The sequence below is a fragment of the Archocentrus centrarchus genome, chromosome 3 (assembly GCF_007364275.1).
Source record: "Archocentrus centrarchus isolate MPI-CPG fArcCen1 chromosome 3, fArcCen1, whole genome shotgun sequence".
NCBI classification, from domain to species: Eukaryota; Metazoa; Chordata; class Actinopteri; order Cichliformes; family Cichlidae; genus Archocentrus; species Archocentrus centrarchus.
The window spans coordinates 14,783,564-14,805,529 of record NC_044348.1 but is presented as its reverse complement, the minus strand read 5'-3'; the positions used below and the strand labels follow the sequence as shown (position 1 = coordinate 14,805,529).

General features: G+C 40.9%; 1 protein-coding gene across 2 annotated transcripts in view; it reads right to left on the bottom strand.

The window, feature by feature from the left end:
- sox6 (SRY-box transcription factor 6) overlaps window positions 1-21,966 on the bottom strand; it is a 125,797-nt gene that overhangs the window by 83,265 nt on the left and 20,566 nt on the right. For both annotated transcript variants that reach the window (XM_030722782.1, XM_030722791.1), the window contains exon 3: window positions 15,026-15,076. In XM_030722782.1, coding sequence (XP_030578642.1) covers window positions 15,026-15,060 — 35 coding nt within the window. In that variant the 5' untranslated portion in view covers window positions 15,061-15,076. The remainder of the gene's footprint in view (window positions 1-15,025; window positions 15,077-21,966) is intronic.

Here is a 21,966-nt window from a genome sequence, read left to right as displayed (position 1 = left end):
CATATATGAGTGTAAGTCACTCTGTGTTAGTATAAGAAAGGAAATGATAGATAGATAGATAGATAGATAGATAGATAGATAGATAGATAGATAGATAGATAGATAGATAGATAGATAGATAGATAGATAGATAGATAGATAGATAGATAGATAGATAGATAGATAAATAGATAGATAGATAGATATCTGTGTTTGTATGTGACAAAATGCTCAAGGTACTTCTTGTACTACAATTCATCACTAATCAACATCTGCCCTGTTCTCCTGCTCTATCCACAGGGGTCAGTGTGACAGCACTTTAGTTCCACCCTCAGCTTGACATGTGGGGGTGGGGTGGAGGGTGGGAGCTCTCAAGGTTGAGGCAAGCTGTGGTGCGATGGTGTCCTTGCACTTTCTGTTGAGAGCCCGGCACCAAGAGATAGGCAAAGATATTTTCACATTAAGAAAGGATTTCACTAACAAGGTCTTTGAGTGTAATGGTTCTTGGTCTTTCTCAAGGAAGTCTGTCAAAAAAAGATGTATTGTCCATACACACACACACACACACACACACACACACACACACACACACACACACCACTGAATTGTTATTTTCTGTGGATCCTCCAGACAGGATTATTTATACATCCCTTTTCAGAATCGGGTGATCCAAAGTGCTGTACAACTTTCATAAAGACTGTAAAAAGTTCATAACAGAAGACAATATAATACAAATTAGTAAAATGAAGATAAATGTGGAGCAATATTTGCAGAAAGTGTCACAAAGTTTTCTTTTAAAACAAATCTTAAACACCAATTCCAGAAGATCTGAGATGTATGGTTGGAATTTATCCTAAAGCAAAGCAAATTCTGTACTGACTATTAAATAATTTGCAGTGGTAGAGTATATTTAAGTGCGACAGTCTCTATGCATTACCACCCTCTCTATGCCTCTTATTTACTCACTCACTCACTCGCACATAGTCGCAGATCAACCTGGGCACTGAATTGAGACCTAAACAATAGTAGCCTAAGCTGAGCTCTTGTGTCTGAGCAGCTGTACAAACAAACCCACCAAGTCAGGTAGACAGCACTCCGGGAGTGGACCCATGCCTGACTGCCTGTCTGCTTCTCTGTCTCTTCTTCTGTCTTTTTAGCCTGTGTGCCTAGAAATGTTGTTGGCCGGGTCTTTTAGCACAACTCAGCCCTTCATTTCAATCAGTCATTAAATTGTTTCCTCCAATTATATCAAAGAGAAAATGAGCTCAAAATTGAACACAGTTCAGTGGCAATCAGAAGTCAGAGCAAAGTTCAGAGCATGCATGTAATGGTAAGTAGAGGGAGTAGGAGCTGGTCTATTGGCGTGGAGTGTGTGTGTGCGGGCATATGTGTGTGTGGTGGGAGTAGGCCGAGCACATATTCTGACATATTTTTTATTCATGCTCTCAAAAAGCTCGAGCCTGAAGCGCAACAAGCACCTCGTCCTCAATGGAGTGTGAGAGTGAAACAAAGCACTGCTTTTGTATTACACAGTAAATCAAGTGGTATTATTTTACCACTAAAATATTCAGTCTCTCAGGCACTTTTACTTTGGTCTCCAGCCATCAGTCAAACTGGTGAGGCGTGAGTGAGAGAATGGGATAGAGAGAGAGAGAGAGCGAGAGAGAAAAACGAAGAAGAGGGAGCAATGGAGACTCCATCCTCCTGTAACATGTGTCTACAGCAATCTTGTTAAAGAATGCAACAGATCTGCAGCTCCATAACAGTATTTGTCAGCAGGAGTTAATAATTTATTAGCAGTGCTGGGAGGGCTGCGCTCAGGCAGCTAAAGAGTGCAGAGAAGCCCTTCTGCCCCACCCCCACCTCTGACAAGCCCCATACAATACTACCTCATATTATTAAAAGGGAAAGGGGGAAGTGTGGCAATAATTCTCTGGAAATATCTGAGGGCAACCGTACAGTATTTTATTTCTCATATTTGGAGTGCAGATCGCACAGAGCTGTGATCTAAAGGTGTACATGTGCAATAGATCAGCACAGAAACAACAAAGACATTTGATGAGGTGCAAAAGAGAGAGCAGAATTTAGCTGAATGAAGGTACCACCAAAGCATGTAAAATCTGATTATATGCTCTGATCAAATACACCCTTTGAATCTCGTCCGTTCAAAATAAAATCTACAAAACAGCCGGGTTTTGTTTTATCCATCTTAATACCTGACTCGGGTTTGCTTAAAATTATGACGAAATTGTGCTTTTATAAAACAATAAAAATGAGGTGAACTGAAAAGCCAGCTCATCAATTCCTTGGCAGGCTGTGCACTAATTAAAGTCATCATGATAAGTCTAAGATACACAGCCATCTCTCTCAAAGACAAAGCCCCAGTCACTTTGATGACTTAAGACAGAGATGAGGGAGGGTCAGATTGAAAAGATACCCAGTCTATATATAGCTGACAATATTGCGCACATTTGAAGGATTAGGACTTAAGTTCCCCAGCCCATGGGCTCATATGACCTGGAATGCTTTGAGTCATGAATTGTTCCCTGAGATAATGTTTCATCATCGTGCAAAGCAACCTCTGCTTAATTGGTAAGTATTAGAGGAGTGTTGTGCACTGCTCATCTTGGGGGTCTTGTGACTGGCAAGTCATATGTCCTCAGATATCCCATTTCCTCTTTCATCATAAAAGGGTCTGACTGACTTTCACCCTCTGTCTCTACTCTGTCACACAGTTTACCTTTTATAGACAATGGCCTAAGTAACTCCACACCGTCACTCCCATCACCCCACCCCTGCCCACTTGTCTGTCTCACTGCTGATGTCTTTTGCCTTCAAGTTTTGATTATGATTCCCAGAAATGAGGAGGAGATTAGACTCTTCTTTCATGTGTTTTCAGTGGAGCAAGGAGTGAAAAATTGAAATTAAATTTGAAGGGATGGAAAAGCAGACAATGACAAATAAAGAGGTTTCTTTCCCCGTGTCTCAGTGTGCACATTTGGCCAATATGCATCACGTATGACGCATTCACACTCAGCACTTGTAGTGTACTCACATGAGCTACTGATACAGCCAGTTAACAAAAGGGGTATGACTATTATCACACTGTTATCATATTGTCCTCTATTAACTGCGTACTACACATACAGTACAGCTAATAATAAATCAAAAACACAGGGTCATAATATCTTAAATTAAGCGGGGAGCAGATAACTATAATAGCGCAGACGCTTAGTGTGTGTGCATGTGTGCGCGGGAGACACAGAAAGCAAGAGAGAGAGAGAGACAGAGAGAGAAAATCATCTGTGTATTTCCCTTCAGGGGTTCCTCCTGTTCTAACAGGTGTCATGGTAGGGTTCCTCTGGGTTCTTCACCTGCCATAATGAGATATTACTACCTGACAGCTCCCAGCTGGAGGAGCATTGACACGGATTCCACCGTTTAGCACAATTAAATTATCACCCTCCATTGTGATTGTGCCATGCTGTGCAGCAGCCAGGTTCCTGGATACATAATCAACTCATAATACCGGCTGTATACCGTGCACAGTGAGCTTCCTTTTCACACACATGCACTTGCACATCGACGTGCATGCAGACCCACACATACGGTACATATAATGTGCGTACACATAGGCTTATTTTTTTTAAATGGTCAGTCCCTAAAAGAGAGCTGCTTTTTGCAAGTCAGTAGCAGCCAGTAATACAGAAGTTGACTTAAATCTCTCGCATCTCAGCTGACCAAGTATAGTACTATAGTACTGAAATATAGTAAATGCTTGAGAAAATACAGATTTTTCCAACTTGGTAACCTACTGTACAGCGACTGGAGAGTTGTCTAAATGAATTGTTTAAATTGTTCCTCCATTATTGTTGACCTTCCCCTGCAAAAAGTCAACTCAATTACGGCGCCACTTCATCCTCACTTCACTTTCTCTCCTAATGCCTTCTCTATTAGAAACTGCCACAGTTACCGCAGCTAAAAATCCACGCTCAAATGATAGCCACCCAGAGCAAATTAAGCAAGCCACCTGAAGTGCACACTTTACATACTGAGCAGAGCATTGATAATTACTTTGCAGGGTAAATTATTTGCAATAATATGCCGCAAGAGGAACTGTCTTGTATCTCACTTTAAACACTTGTGCAGCTGCTATGACAGCGTGGTTGGTGTCCTCGCCCCCCACGATAGGCAAAGGCAGATGCAGGTGTAAGAGTGCTTAAGTGTCCCTGTCTGTCTACTCAGGAAGGGTCGATGAGCACTCACGCACTGAATCCCTCTTTTACCTCCTCCCGCTTCTCCTCCTCTTTTGGTCCTCTGTGCCACTGGCCCTTTTCCTGATCCCAGGACACAAGCTCAGAGCTGGATGGCATAACAGCCTCTCAGTTCCCCGGGATACACACAAGTTCACTCATGCGTATGCCCTCACAATTGAGGGATGGCCATCCAAAAAAAATCACCACTGGCCTTTTCTCTGGATTCGCACCATAGGAGAAATTATCCGCTAGAGGAGCAGTGCAGAGAATAATATGAATCAGCCGCTTAGGGAAATACACACACCAGAAGATGCTATTTTTTTTTTTTTTTACTAATCACATTTCTTGTTTTCCGGACCTTCTTTGATGGATTTTCCAAACAGCCTTCTGTTGCTGTTGCTGCACTTAAGCAAACTTATTTGCTGAGCAACAGTGAAGCTTTGTGGCTTGCCTAATAGTTTGCAGTAAGTTATGAGCCCTTTGTGAACAGGAGAAGGAAAACAGAGATTGGAATTTGGCAGGAACATAATAATACAGAATTCCTCTGTTCATGGAACCTGAAATTTTTTTATGGAAAACAATCGAGCATTGTTTAAGGAAAGAAAAGCAACAGTGACAGATGAAATATAGAGCGGGCCCCTTTTTGTGAAACATTAAACAAAGCACTATTCAGCCCATGTCCACTTTGTTATTTATAAAGATAACTTCTTCTGTGCACTAGAGAATGCACTTCAACAAACCCAATGTAACATCTCTCATAGCTGCCAGAATAGTGAGTAGAGGAGATTGTGCAGAGTGCCAAACAGAAGTAAAGGGATGCATCCCAACTCGCCAAAGAGAAGAAAAATAAGTCTAAAGGGAGCATGGAAATCTCAAAAGGGAGGAGAAGTTTAAAAGAACAAAGCAAGTCTTGAGCAAAAGCATCCATACCACAATGTGGACAGCAGCTAATTATAATGGAGCAATTTTACAGGGAGCAGGAAAACCAATGAAAAATCGGTGACTACGACTGATTTATGAAAGTAGAGGGAAAACTGTGCTGAACAGCAGTCAGAACCTCATTCACAGGTCTCGCAAGGACGTCACCGGCAACTGAAGTGTCAAAGTGAAGCAGCAGAACTGGGTTTGGTAGAGCTGCTGTTGGTCGGTGTACTGTATGCATGTATTCTCAGTCACTATCCTTGTTCCTTTGTTTTTATCCTAATGTAGAAATGTACTTCACAAGTTCTTGTCAACAAATTGGATAGTTTTCATTTTATAAAGAAAGAAAAATAGTTTTGTGTTCCTCTGTTGGGATAAGCGAGGAAATTACCTTTAACTCTGCTGGAATTAAGCTGCTCTATTCATGTTCTAGGGGATGGGAGGATAACAGCTTATTATCTGCAGTTAGACCTACTTGTACTTCTTTGGCTTTTTTTCCTCTCTTTCCACTATTCTTTTTCTTGTTCTGAATAAATTAATGGATTTCATTGAAAACTGTTGCTCAAGGGGAAGGGACTTCTTTTCCTCTTTTGTCTTTGGGACCTTGTGTTTTTTTTTTTTCTTTTTCCTTTTTAAGGACTGTTAGGAAAACGGCTTGGATAGAACCAGGGAGGACACACAGAGTAGCCATGTTTCATGTGACATGTCAATTGGAAAATCAAAACAGGGGTAGTTCATTTGCTCCACCCAGATGAGGCCATCTAGCTGAGCCATGATGAATAGGGGTCAGACGAGCCACACCTCAAAGATTTATGATTAAGGCTTATTATGTTGGGAAACTGACATTGATTGCTGATTTAAACCTCTGAAACCAATTAATTTGCCAGTGCTGAATAGAAAGCATGGTCAACAGTGTGTGTCATTCTGACAGGTTGGATGTGAAGAAAAAGTGAAGGGCTAAATGAATGGCTGGCACCCAGCTCTGTTTGGAGGTGGTTAAAAGTTACCACATGTGCTTGACAGCTGATACAGAAAAAAAAAAAAAAAGAGAGAGAGAGGCTGGAGAAAAAATGAGATCTGAAGAGCAAAAGGAGAAACCCCAGCCACTGATCTGAGTAATTGCCCAAAAATTTGGTTCACAGAAGACATGTACAAGCTGCTGTTTTAGCAATGCTAAAATGGTTTCATTCATGGGGCCGCGCAGAGAAAACCTGAGTAAATGAATGTGAAACATAGCTCTAATAAAATCAGAGAGCTGACAGACATGGTTGAACAGGAAAATGTGCTGTATTTCCACTCCATGGAAGCGGGTACTGTAGTGGATTAGATGCTGACTGAAACACAAAATGTTCAGACCGGTCTGCTGCTAACCATGTGTCTGACCACTCGTATTGTGCTTCAGCTCTTCTTTGTATTTGTCCAGAGCGATGCAAAAAGAAGCAGGAGCCACAAGCGTTATACCTACCACAGTCTATTACCCATGTGATTTTTGTGCTGTGTTCACAGCGAATGCCACATTACACTTGGATGTATGTTATTTTTCTCTGTGGTTGTAACGGGGGAGCTTGTGTTTACTAATACCCTTTCCTCTGCATTTGCTTCCCCTTAATTCTTTTGCTGGCTAGCTCAGAAGACACATGCATCATGACAGGGTTCCAAAATGAAATCATTAACTAAATTGCTTTCTTAAAAAGCCACAAGTGTGCAGCAGGATTTGTGTGTATGTGTATGTGTGTGTGTTTGGCTGTGGGCCATGGGTCTCTGGTTCCCAGGCAGCCTGTGCCCCGGCTCTGTTGTGGTTCCCTGCCACCACACTCATTATACTCAGCCTCAGCACAGCACGGTGCAGGGCTGCAGCTTGCCTTGCCTCACTCACTGGTCTAGTAGGAAATAATCTAGTAATCTCAAACTACTCCTCCATTTCAACTGGGCCCCCAGTAACACAAAGAGACCCTTTGTCCTAAATCATTTATGACCACTGTTTGGATCTCAGTCAGGAAGTCAATCAAAACTACATAAAACAAATATGGTTTCGTATATTATGTTAAGTCTTTTCTGCAAAGTTGAACCAATTTTATTGTGCTGTTGTATCAAACAAAAATACCCCACTCTGGCTCCTCAAACTTAAATAATTTAAATAATAGGAGGAAATATCCATATCATTGTCAGATAGCCATGAACAAAGTCTCAAGTACAATACATGATAAGTATGGATAATTTGCACACAGAAACACAGTAAGTGTAAACACAGACAAAATGTTGCAAACTTTCTGGAAACTTTATCAATCTGCCTGAGATAGATTTCACTAAACAAAGCAAACAGAAGGCAAATAAAGAGTGAAGGACAGACAAATATTTGATAAGAGGATAAGGGCGTAGCTCAGCTGCTCGGCAGGGTACCTGAGGACCCCATTTACACACACAACCACATGCACACTCACAACCCTGACTGACTGCCTGCGCTCTGCTGAGCTAAAGGTAGCAGATGTGTCTTTCACAGCCTGTAGAGTGTGTAACCAGTCTGCAAACAATAGCTGGAACCTGACAAAGGTCGTTGCACTTGCAACCCACTCTTTGCAGTAAAGGGCAGTCAAATCTTTTGGCCACTTCTGTAAACCATTCCCTTTTTCACTTTATAGAAAACTAAGGCATTTAACACTGAACACAAGCGCTGTCCAAAAGTTGTGTATCTTCTGTAAGTGTGTCAGCCAATTAGTCACCTACTAATGCTGCTATTGGAACTCCTGTGTAATCCCCTTTAAGAAAGTTAAGCCACTTTTTTTTTAACCTCTTATTAATATAAGTTGGTGTCAACATGTTCAATCCTATTAACCTAAAAATATAGCATGGGGCTAGGTAAAGTGCCACAGCACCCTGCTCTTACTCTTAATTACGACATCCACAGCAGTGAAGATCCATCACCACTGTGAACACAAGGTATGGGGAAAAAAATTGCCAATTGGTGATGTTTTTGTTTTAGTTTGCTTTAAAGATAATTTAAAGATTCCCAGTTAAACAGCTGTGAACGTATTTAAAAGGAAAATTACAAACATGCACTTTTTTGAGTAAACCAAATATAGTGAGTAAAATGTGCCTCTTGACTCCTCTTTAGCAAGAAGTGGTGTCAGGTGCATGTAGCCAAGGTGAGCTGGTATTAAAGAAAACAAGAGTGAAATTTAAAAAAATAAAAAAAAATGTTTTGCATCCAGAACGTGACAAGGTGAAAAATTATGAACATTTTATTTTTTTGGATCATCAATAGCATAAACTTTGGTCACTCTAGCTACCTGAATTCAACAATTTTTTTTTTATTTTAACAGTTAATAAAATATGCATTTTGGTAAACTGAATGATGTGTTAATCTTGTCCTTATTCCGTTAGCATGTATTGGAGATCGCGTTGTGCAGCCAGTGTACATTCTTTACACTCTCTCTCTCTGTGGTGTCAGCAGGGCAATCACCCAGCATCAGGCATATGAGGCATAGCCGCTATAAATGGCAGCCACATCACTATAGCGCTAAGCTAAAAATACAGGGCCTGGTTTCTCCCCCTTCCCTGTATTCTCAATTGTGTGTGAAGCTATAGTTAAAGACTGGCTTTATGTGGAAAAAATGAAGGCTTTTTTGGACCTGTTGAGGAGTTGCAAATCTAGTGTATTTCAATGGCAAAATGCAAAGAAAAAAAAAAATTATAGCACGAGCCCTTTTTCTTTTCACTTACAAGCCAGGCTTTAAAAAAGCTCTCTAAAAGCTATCAAAAATTTAAACATTTCCCACATTCCCCTTCTGTGGGTGTGCCTGTAAAGTGCTTCGCTCCCCTCTCTGGAAGCCTCTAAGGGATTGCATCATTGGACGATGGTAGCAACATACTGTAACATGGGGGAAATACCTCATTTTGGTTGATTCATAAACACCTTGTGCACTGGTCTGTGCTGTGCTGGTTGTAGTGGCAGAACTGGGTGCTCCAGGAGTCAAGTTCCAGCTTTAGCGGCACACAGACTGTAGCGTGGCTCTGTTGTAATCGAGTCTCAGCCTTTGTGGTGTCTGTTGTCTCTGACTAATGGCATACATTGGCCCCCTCTCATTATCAGAGTGGGTCTTTATCAGAGACTCTTGTTTGATACAGTTAGAGCTGATGCATTATGAACTGCACACCAAGAGTCAGCAGTGATCTGCATATTCAATAACTTCCGTAATTATATGCGCAATTCATCAGATGGGATGTGATTGCAGGGGAAGTGGAATAGAGTGGAATAGAGAGGAGCAGAGAGGTCTGATTCCTGGAGGACTAAAGTCTAATCACAAAACTAACATGATAATTGAAATCTAAATTGAAAGGCTTAGCTCTCAGGGAGAGTATGTCAGACATGGAGAGCAGAGGCGTTAGTGAAACAGAGGGAGAGTGAGAGTGGCAGGAAAAATCAGATTTAAACTGTCCATATAGATATTAACAATTCTTGTTGGGGTCAATATCAAAAAAGTAATCTCTTCCATATAACTTCTTCCTGATTTTGCATTACTTTGCTTATTTTCTGTCTGACTTATTTACTGCATTGCTTTTTTGCGTTGCTTGGAAGTTGTTTTTTTCTTCTTTTTTTTTTCCTTCTAGAAAATTTGACTTTGTGAGCCTATAAACAATTTTCTTTTTTTGGGGGTGCATCTAATCAGAGAAAGTATTTTGTCATGGCATTGTAATGAAACAAAGATGTCTTCCATTTCACCTCAAACGCTGTGCCGTCTCCACCTTCACCTCCCACATTCTACTTGTTGTGAGGAAAAGAGACAGTGCAGAAAAAGTCCTCTGTCTCATCTGTCTCCTCCCCCCTTTCTCTGCTGTCTGTCCCGACCACAGGATTCATATTCATCCCTCAATAACATTTAATTAGTAATGCCAAATTCATTAACCTATACTGCTGTTACGCTGGCCTCAGCCATAAATTAGCTTAATGTGAGCGGACGTATTGCAGCTGTAATAAGGGACATAAAACTCAAAGAGAAACGCATAGTGTTCCTCCATAGTCATGGATCATTATAAGTCAGCAGTGTTTGAGAGCAGGAGTTTTCCTTTTTAGTGTAGCAGCTCTTTAGCAGCTCTTAAGTGTAAGCCCATTTTTCTAGTAAAGCATAAGAAATTTGTGTTAATGTTGGCTGGAATTAAATGAATGTTATAGAAAACGAGTACTCACAATGAAACCAGCATTTTCATCACCTTCCAATCACCTTCAAGGCTTTAACTAAAATATTGACACTATAGTGCTAAAAGGGTAGTTTTTTTTTTTTTTTTAAATTAAAGCTCTTTTACATAATCTGTTTGCACGTAAAAGTTCAGAATAGCTTGATGTAAGAAAGTCATGTGGACAGAAAAAGCACAAAAGACGATTTGAAAAGCTTCTGTCAGCTCCATCAGCTTTAAGTCGTTGGTGTCTTCTTCGTGTTTTTTCAGTCAGCTGAGGACATGTTTTTATATTTTGGCTGTGTGTCATAGTATTACACGAGGAGACTTTTAATACAGCAGCGTTATCTGAAAATTTCATTTTCCTTTACGCACCCTAAAATGGCCGAACATGAGTTTTTGTTTCTTGGACAGACGCATAGATTCACGAAACAAATAGCTTTTGTAAAAACCCTCGATGTCCACTGACCTTTATTTTTGTATTATTTTATTTTTTCTTTTGCTCTTCTATCCTCCGGGGATCTCGCCTAACAACTCGCACCAAAAAAAAAGCTTATTAGACCTGGATCCCACTTTGTTTTTTAAAAAGGGTCTTGTCCTTTCAGTACACTCACTTCCTTGCTTTCTGTTTTTCAAGCATAGGTGGTGGAGGAACACAAGTTCATTGTTCCCTCACAGATGGAAGTTGGAGTTACCAGGGTAACAGCGCTAATCCTCCTTTTTTTTTTTTTTTCTTTTACCATTTCTTTCATATTAACAGCCTATCGAGTGCTACCTTTTAAGTTACAGGCAAGAGCGCTCACTCACTTTTAATTAGCTATGATTCTGTTTGCCAGGAGACAGCGTGATGAGCTAATCGAAATTTACGAAATAATGACGTACTACAAGCAGCTACTTCTCTCTCCTGAGGCCTGCTCCAAGAATAACAATAATGAGGCCATTATTGAGGATCGCACTTTAAAACGCTGCCCTGCCACCAAAACAGAGGGCATAATTGTTCTGGTGTTTTCCATACAATCAACTACCCATTGTGGATGACTTGAGAACTAAGGGAGCAAAGAATGGGCGCCATAATGATTGGTCTGTGCTGCCATGAAGATCCTGTACAAAGTGTCCACAAAGGCAGGAGCTCGATAGACTACTGATTTGCTTGGACTGTGGATGGAGACAACTGTCTGTCTTTGTAGAAAAATGTCCTTACTGCTTTTTGCTCAAATAGTCCCTGGGCTACATTAGAAGAAGACTCATTCAAACACTCAGAGTCACACAGGCTCATGTGAAGGGGCCACAGAGTCACTGGAGAGAAGGGTCATTTATATAACCTCCACCCATTTGAAAACATATAACTGTTAGGACATATTTAACCAGCACCTCCATACATGTACTTTAAAAAGCCAGTTTAGCTTTGTAGTAATTGTCAACTGAGCTTTATCTTATATCAAGATTACGCCATTAGATAATCACATATCTGGCCTCTAAAGCTAACTGCATTATAAAAATGGAATCAGCTATGTGTTTGGAAGTTAAAAGATCCCAGAGAGGAGACAATGATTAAAAAAAGAGGCTGAATAATAAAATATTTTATCAGAAAGTTCCACATCTAAACTTGCTGGGTGAGAGCTCAGTGGGGTTGTGCAAACACAGTGCTATACCTATTAGCTGTGCTCCATTGTAAAGGAGTGAGAGAGACAGAGCTCGAGGGCAGGAGGAATGCTAAGTGGGCCCCTTAGCCCAGTCAACCTTCAGTGGGTTTCATTTATCTTCATCTTGTTAGACTAAATTAATTAACAATCTCAGTGTTACACACTTTCTCCTTTCATTACATCAAATAATGGCAGAAATGTACGGGGAGGTCCTGCCCACTGGGAGTAGACAGAAACTGAAGACATCTCTCTCTCTCTCTCTCTCTGTCTCCCTCCTCCTCCTCGCTCCCTGATCTACCTTTATGCTTATCTCTCTCTCTCTCTCTCTCTCTCTCTCTCTGTCTCCCTCCTCCTCCTCGCTCCCTGATCTACCTTTATGCTTATCTCTCTCTCTCTCTCTCTCTCTCTCTCTCTCTCTCTCTCTCTCTCTCTCCCTCCTCCTCCTCGCTCCCTGATCTACCTTTATGCTTCTCTCTCTCTCTCTCTCTCTCTTTCTCTCTCTAGCTCTCTCTCTCTCTCTCTTCATATGTCTGCATTCACTCTTTCTTCCTTCCCCTTTCTCTGTCACACTTATTCTCATTTCCCAGCCTGTGTGACTACACAAACAAAAACCTGTTAAATACTTATCATAAACCTATAAAAAATTGATCTGAAGTGGAAACACACCATCTTTTCAACATGAGAGGCTTACGATAATGCAAGCAAAAACAATTGTCCTTTAAAGATACCGTCTCCACTGCATGCTGTAATTTTACAAATACCAAGAATTTGAAATGTATGATATTTTCCTTATACAATAGAAAGTCTGCGAGCTGTGGGGTAAATAAGGGTATTTCTGTTTGAGTTTGATGTATTTTTCACGATGGCTGTGTATCAGGTGCCATTAGGAAGCAGCAGTTGTCAAAAATGAAAGTGGATACTTTTACAGCTAAGAACTCTCCGTATGTGTGACTCAAAAGCAAACTTGTGATTCATTACAGTAATGAAAGGCACATCTGGTATGCTTTCGTGATATGAAGTACACTATAAAAAAGTCAATAACAAATGCATATAGGAGTAGATATGAATGAGTTTGTTCAGAAAACTCCCTTTGACCTAATTCTGCTGTTTGAAGAAAGATACTGGGATTGTACACTGGAGGAATGTCTAACTGCCACATCCATCTGCCCCTGTTTCCATCCTTTTCTCCCCTTTCACCCCTGCCCCCACCCCACAGCCCACTCCAGGACACAAGTCTTTATCAAAGCAAAAGGGCTAACCCTGAAGCAAAGCCTGCCTTTAATCTTGGCCTGATTGTTAAGGCCTCCAATCTCCAGCCAGTGTGCGTGATATCTTTCTGCTGCTGCTTCTCCTTTAATTAAAACAGACATTGACAGAAGGATGTGGATTAGCAGCGCAATAATGTGTTTACTTAAAATAATCACAGTGTTTTCTCTCGACTGTGAGAACAAAAGGAAATTGTTGAGAGAGCCACGGTCAAAGGTCACGTTCCATTATTTGCCCTCTCATTTTTGTACATGCCGGACATGGAAGTATCACTTTAAGATACCCTTCGCCCACCATGCTGGCTTCATCCTGCACCCTGCCGAATGCAGTTCAACTTTAATACAGTTAGTTTTCCACCTGAATTGTATTGACAGGTGGTGAGAGTTAAACGCTGTCATTCAATGGAATGCAATAGCAGCATGCTTTCAAAAATTTAACATGCTGTACACCTGAATAACTCCTGTTAAACCATACTAGATATACCACACCAAAAATAAATTGGTTCCATGCCCTGAAAGATAAAACAGTAACTGTACATTTTTGCATTACTTATTTTATTTATTTACCACAGTGAGCAGTACTGTAAGTACACATAGAGACAATATAGGTAAATGCCTAGGTAAAACATTTGCTCTTTCAGTTTTTCACTTTCAGTTTAAAGTCAGAGATGCCTACATTGAAAACAGCCTTCTAAGTACAAGTTGTGCAGTATGATTTTACAAAATTAGGTTTGGACCAAATTTCAGTTCTGTTAAACCTCTGAAATCAGCTAGCTTCTTTCTTAAGTGTATAAATGTGGGACTCAAGCTTGTTGAATTCTAAAGATAAATACATTTAAATGCATGAGAGATTTTCCTATTGAATTCCTGAAGGACATTTTGACTAGTGAGAGTAATGGTATCAAATTGTCCTTTCTTTTTAAAATGCCCCCAACAGTTCTGAGGAAGAAAAAAAAAACACTGTTAATTTAATCAAATAAGTGACCTTTTGAAAAAGAAATCAAAGAGGATTCATTAGCTTTAGTAAAGTTTGGCTGACAGCAGCTTTGAAAGGCAGATGCTGCTGCTGTGGCTTTTAATGAGCCAACCCTAATTAGGGAGCAACACTGGAGCCTAGAGAAGGTGGTTGACTAGGAAAGGAGCCAATGGTAAATAAGCTCTCTTATTTACTTCCTCTGTGTGTAATGACAGCACAAATTTTTAATTAGAATCACAGGAAGGGTAAAGACAAAAATGTAAATCTTTATGTCACGCTGAATACAAACACAGAGCACAACAGGAAACAGCAGTACATCACCAGAACAATATGCCAGCAACTGCCTCACCCCAGTAACCCCAGCATCCCTGATTAGGGGTGGTTAGTAGGGGAGATGGAGAGAGTGGTCAGACAAAGGCATGCAGTTTAAAGACAGAAATCCTGACCTGCAGTTTCTTTAAGCTGTGAAATGGAGAGGAAGGAGGGGGAGGGCGGGTAGGGGTTAGGCCAGCTCATGTGTCCCTCAAGCTGTTGATGTGTGCTTTCAGTCTGACTTAAGGCTATCAGAGTGAGCATGCTACTCAGTCACACACTACATGAGCACAATCATAACAAACAGGTTGGGTAAATATGTCAGAATCTGTGTTTGATAATGTTCAAATATACAGACACATGCGCACACACAGACATGTGCACGCACACACGGGACAAAGTCTAACGCTAACATGTGTCAGAGAGTTTAACCCCTGTTAGCCCGCTACCACCCTCGCCCGACCTTTGATCCTAAATGGCAATAACGGAAATGAAACTAACCTCAGTAAAAAGCTGCTACGAAGAAAGCCCTCCATGTCAGCGTGTGGGGTTCTGGCAGGAGAAATCACAGAAAACCATTTTCACTATGAAATGAGTATTTTAAAAAAAAGCATCAACAACAAGAAGAGAAAGAAAGAAAGAAAAAAAGAAAGAAAACACAGAGATCATACATCTTCTTCATATGAGATCTTATGTCTTTAATTAAAGCAGAAATATGACTCGGAACCCATCCTGTCCTTTATGAACTGACATCATTAATTATACCTCTTTCCATCCAGGGAGTGGATTTGCATACAGCATCGCTTTGCACTGAGAGCCTGATGATATGTTTGCATCAAATAAACTCTGCCTACTGATCTCCATACAGACTCTTTCCACTGCTGTGTGCGCATATAAGCATGTACATCCAGCAGTGTAACCGCAGATCCCAGAGCAGCCCTAGTCTCTTCAGAGTAGCCAGCGGTGGTCCAGCTGCAGCCCATGTGTAGCGAGGGTGCTGTGGCTTCTGGGAGCCTGGCCGCAAGGGGACCCAAGCTGGAATTCACAGCGCCAGTGAGGCAAAAGGATGTGGTCATGATGTCACCACTTGCAGGGGTCGTTCAGAAGCTTTACCCACAAAAATACTGAAGACACATGACTAAAATTGACTTACAACAGGTTTCCATTATCCCGTGTTATTGGTCTGTATAATCTGTGCTTTTATTGTGTTAAGATTGGCTGAAAATTGATTAGGACTTCCATGTGCTTTGCTTTAAGTGGGAAAAACGGGCAGAAATTTCAAGGAACAGATTTGTCAGTGGAACTTTTATCCGTGGTTGAAAATTAAATGTCTCTCAGATCTCACAACAAGCCCAATAAAGATGTTCAGCCTCTGAAATATGGTGGGGATCTCTTGCAGAAATATTTTCAGCATTATAATAAGCTATTTCCATTCAACACTTTTATTTCTCCACTGTCCTTTTATTCATTTTCATATCTTTTCAATTCAAGAGCCATAAAGACTTCATACCAAAATTCCTGCAGTGAAAATCACTACTTTTTAACACCATTGGAAAGGAAAATACTCTTTTCTGAAGTTATTCTCCTATTGCACTCACTCATCATCATGAATAACACAAAACTCAACAGCAAATGACATCTCAGTCCTTAAACACCTTAAGTTTTAGTGACATGGGTGTAATTTGGCATTTTCTCCCCTTGCTCTCTTGGCTTATGAGACAAAGCCTCTGAGAGAATGGAAAGAATGAGCCGGGCCCAAGGACACAGTGCCTTTCAGTCTGGCCAGCACTTAGCAAGGCAGTGGATCCACAAGGCCCAGAGGGCTCAGCCGAGACTTTTCTCACAATAAGGTGTCTGGGGAGGCGGGAGTGGCATAGCCAGGGGCGCTGCTGCTCTGCTCTTTTCTCCACTCAGCTGGGCCCAGTGCACATAATACCATCACCACGCCAGAGCACACCAAGCCAGTGACAACGTGAGAAAACAACCGTCAAACAGTGCAGAGCAGATCAAGCGTGTCTCCTCACTTCTCTGAGTGCAAAAAGCACACATAGTCAACTGCTGGCACACACAAACTAAAACAATTATCAACCCAAACATGAATTCACTGTGAAGCACATAAAGAAAATCTGATACATGTATACATATTTTAGACATACAGAAAAAGTTTAGAAATCTGAAACAAGCCAAAATGTTTAAATTAAAAGAGCAGTAGCCTATTCTTTTGTGTGTGTGTGTGTGTGTGTGTGTGTGTGTGTGTGTGTGTGTGTGTGTGTGTGTGTGTGTGTGTGTGTGTGTGTGTGTGTGTGTGTGTGTGTGTGTGTGTGTGTGAGTGTTTTACTGACACCTTAATCCTTCCGCATGCTTGTAAAAATAGTGAAAATTAAATTGATAAGGCTGTACTCAGTTTCTATCTTTATCTTTGGTTATATTCCATAACCCTTGCTGTTTTACTCCGTGTGCTTGTGTTTCCTCAGCTGTGCCTGCTGTCTACGGTCCCATTGTGGTCAGAAACAACTGAGCTTAGGCTATGGAAGTAAAGGTGCGGTTTGGAGAGAAAATGAAAAAAACTAAGGAAAAAGTGACTGAGCCATATTGTCTTTGCTCTTGTGTGAATGCAAAAAAACAAGAATGTCTTTAAATTAAAGCTAGGCTGCAATTCAAGGGCAGGCTTTTTGGTGAGAAAGAAGCAGGGAGGATAGACATCACTAAGTTGGCCTGGCCCAGTCTGAGCAGCGCGGCAGCCCTTTCGAAGAACGGGCCTCTGCCAAAAGCTGCCTCTGCCTAACCAAGTCTCCCACCATCTGCAACAAATGTGCTCTATTAAAGCAGTACCATATGGACAACAAGCTAGCTATTAACACGGCTTCAGCACATCCCCTTAACCTAGCCCAGATTTCAAACTTCCAGTCAAATTGACTGCTGATTTAATGCACCGCCAGCAGCAATGTGGGTCTTGGCACGAGACAGAACTCTCAGCCTTCAGTCATTAACAGGCTCACATAGTGCGGGGTGCACAGCGAGACACAGAAGTTGGCTACACAGATCCAGCCAGTAACTACATCCCAGGTTACTTGGTATATCCTTTAAATAAACCCCAATGAGATAGGGTAGCAACATCCAAAGAGGAGGCGAGCAAGAGTATGCACTGATCCAGGAACTCCAGCCCTTTTAAAACAAGTAAACCAGAGCTCAAAACACTATATTGTACTGAGTGGAAAGAAGCTTATGAAGTACATCTACCCACAGTGGCAGCCTAACTGGTTGCTTATGTCTCAGTTGTTCCACAGTGATGGAGAGTGTATTTGCTCCCTCTGCATGGATCCAAAATGGCAGTGATTAACCCTGCAGGGTGTGGGGAGGGGGAGGCACTTTAATCCCTGTGGGCCAGGCGGCCATGTTGACACCTCTCCCTGTTCTGAGTCACAGAAGGACCCACCCACCACTCACAAAGCCGTGTTCTCTTCTCCTCGACCATGACGCCACAGCTATGAGCCCTCTGTTCTGTGACCCAGAGACAACACACACCAAATCAATTACAGTTCTGTGGTTTTAACCCAACTCCAAAGTTCAGCGAATTTTGTTTATTTTTTGGGCTCTTGTCTCAGCTGCTTCAATACTGTACATAATTAGAGTAGAGACACATTTCTTCACCGAGAAGCCCGAATAAATACAATGCTGTGGAGTTAAATAGGCCAGGTCTTCACAGCAGTCAAAACAATTGCAACTGTGTTTTGTTTTGTTTTTTAGGGAATTTTCGTATGTATGATCATTGTTGATTTTGTTGTTTTGGACTAGCAACACCTAAAAATGGATTATACAACGGTTTTAAGGCCTTAAAGATGATATTATTGTTCCCCAGCATCCCTGTCAGTGGTGTTCCCATGAAAGCTGAGGTGATGTGTTAGAGACTGCCTGATGACAGTCTAATTAAATAAGCCTTTCATTACTTTCAATGGAGAAGCGAAATGTGTGAAAAGGTAGTGTAGGTTTGAGAGGAGGGAGATCCAAATAGGGGAGGAAAAAAAACTATCCAAGCAGACTCAGTGTTCCAGTTTTACACCAACTCAACACCCAGTCCACTGAAATATGGTGATACCTGGTGCAGCATGTCATCATCCACAGACTTCAGGGATATATATATATATATATATATATATATATATATATATATATATATATATATATATATATATATATATATATATATGATTATACACATAGTGAAGTAGTGGTGTGCACACACACAAGACACACATGCACACAATCTATGTTACCTTTACTAATGCTAATGGTATCCCAGTGACCCCATCCCCCATCCTCTAAAATACATGCACTGCATATATACATATGCTTGCATGTGCACACACACAGACACACACACACGTACACCTCAGTCAGAGCTGCCAGATGAGTAGTGAATTAATTTGTGTGAGCCACTCCAACATTAGGAAGGTGTGTTGAAAGGTGTCTGCTCATGTTTCAAATTAAACGCGCTGCTGGTCAGCATTAGCACCTCGCCACCCGTCGGCAACTGACACTTAGGGGGCTGGGGGTGGGGGCTGGGCGGGGGGGGGGGGGGGGGGGGGGGGGGGGAGCCCATCCGCCGTTCACACTGGAATAATTAGAACATGTCAGGAAGAATTAATTTCCTCATTTTTCAAAAGGATACACAGAAATTACCATGTTATTATATGACAGGGTCCCTGGGAGGATTGGATTAAATTTGATTTCTTGCGCAGCCCACACAACAAATTAAAGTCATAAATAAGATGGAAAGAAGCGGGGCACAGAGCATATGTTTATGGCAATGAGTGAAGCCAAGGGAGCAGAAACAACTATCTTCATTTCATTTTATTTAAATCAGGCCGACACCGTGTGTCTGAATGACAGCACTTGCTAATGGGTCGAGATTAGAGGCTCCTTGATATTAACACAGCGATCCAGCAACTTCAACTTAAACTCAATGGAACGTAAAGAGTGTATGCTGCTAGATGAGCCTGCTATACGCAGCTATAACTTGATAAATGCTTTACCACAATAAAACCTTATGAACATACTTATTTTATTGTACTTTGTATATTCAGCTTGTCCTTTAAAAATTGGTTAAGCCACATAGTATGAAGTATATAAGTAAAATGTAGGTGACGGTATTTCGCCCTGTCCATGTCAGTAAAGGCCTCATCACCAGTCAGCATTGAGATAAAGGGTTAATGGCTCAATGTGCTACAGTGGCTGGCATACTGATGGCCAAATGACAACATGCTTTTGTAAATGGACTCTGGTGACAATGTTCAGCCTTGTGTCTGAATCATAACCAGACTGCCTTTCATACTGTGTGCTTTACAAGATAAGATAAAAGAGCCACTAAGGAAAAAAAAAAAACCTTGCAAAAGCAGAATAAATGGCAATAAAATTATATCTTAAATTAAGGATGTGAATTATCCTAATTTAAGCAGTACTCAGCTAACCCAATTTAATACTCAATACTTACACATACCTCATCTTGGGGCTCAGTTTGGACTTGTTAGCCTACTATTACAAGTTAATACTGGCTTGCCTGGGAAGAGTTTTTCAGCTCCTTCAAAACGGGCTGTCATTAGAGCCTAGCACTCCCCTGGGCCCCACAAAGTTTAAATAATTTGCGAATCAATTAACTGGCTACTCTCAACGCAACAGGGATTCCACACTCCAGGGTCGTGGTGCATTATCAGTTGGAGACGATTCATGGCTTTTTGGGAGAAAAGTTCATGGTTGAAATCATTAATTCATTTTACAGGACTTTTAGTTATGCATTACTTTCCACAGCTGGGGTAGCAAGAAGATTAATGGCATGTTCTTTGGTCCTGTTTTCTGACGTGAATAGCTACTAGATGAAATTCTGTCCTACAGTACAAGGGAACAGACAGGACAGCGGCCAAATCCATATTAGAATTTTATTCTTCTGGGAGTGAGTCTGTAAAACACTGTAACAATAATAAGAATAATACCCCATCTAATCAGATTGCCAACAGTTAGTTTAGACCCTTCAAATGAGGTCATCTCTGAGTAATACAGAGAGCAAGTTATTAATTAAATGCCACATATAGGAAGATAAATAAAGTTAAGCAGGTTTTTATACATTCTTGCCAGGTAATGACATGTGCAGCAATTAGTTTCCCAAATTCACTCTGGGATTCTCTGAAGTAATTGAGGCTGATGAAATTAAAATCTTTGTTAGGCAGTCTTTGTCAAGCAGTCTCTCTCCGGCATATTGACCATAATCATTGCAGGGTCAGTGGACTGAAGAGGCTCATTTGATAAATAATAGCTGGAGAATAACCATTCAAAGGTTGTTCATTTTCATTTTATGGTGAAGTGCTGTTTATTTAAATTCTGACAAACTGGCTCCCCACAACCTCCCCTTCTGTCTAGCTGTCAATAGTGTTCTCAAAAGCGGTGAGACCATGTGGCTGTGGCTTATTGGATAAATGGCGCATATTAACAAAGAGCGTGTATGACCAGTTTAGAGATGGTCTAACATACCCCTCAGGTGTTTCTAAATGACTCTGCATGAGAGTAATCAAATATGTTATACAAGCAGCACAAACTAAATTACTTCCACTCTTATTTTGATTTTAATTAAACCTGCAGGTCAAAGGTTTTAGATCGTATAAAGATCCAAATTAATGTCTCAAAAGGTGGGGTGCCACTACTGCCTGTCCACACGGGCATCTTGTTGCATTTTCCTCCTTAACAAATAGTGACAGGTGCCTAATAGCATTCAATAACCATTAACCACAAACACTTTACGGAGGAGTCTTAATTATGCAGACTTCAGGGATCAATCCATTAACTACCTGAGCACAATTGTTTTTACAAGCAGCTTGAGATTTTGCTTTGTTTCTTGCTTGCAGATTTTGGCAGCTATACTGATACATCCAGTACAAACACTGAAAACTATTTCTTGCTGCTTTGCAGAAAAGCATCTTATCTCTGGTGCATTCTTATAGATCTTCCTGTGAAGGCAAAGCAAGACGTAGGTCCTGGTTTGAATTAACACAGCCTTTGATGAGCTGATCACAGAGCTTCTGCAGATAAACTGGGATTTTTACTTTTGCATATTTTCAAATACATAAATATATTATTATTACTATATATTATTATATCTCAACGGTGCATGCAAGTGTTGAGAGCTTCTGATAACTTTGATTAAATAGAATGGCTGTCTGTCTCAACAATGCTAACATGCAGCCATAGAGATAGGTCACTGGTAGACAGGTGCATGTTCATCTGAGCAGAAGGCACATGTGTGATGTGAAATGGTGTGATTAAACAATGGTAAATGGCCATGAACTTTGAATTCAGAGCGACATTTCCAAGCTGTTATTGAAGAGCTTTCCCGCCACATTAATATGACTCCCATGATATCTCCAACTGACATTTGGAAGAAAAGAATGATATGA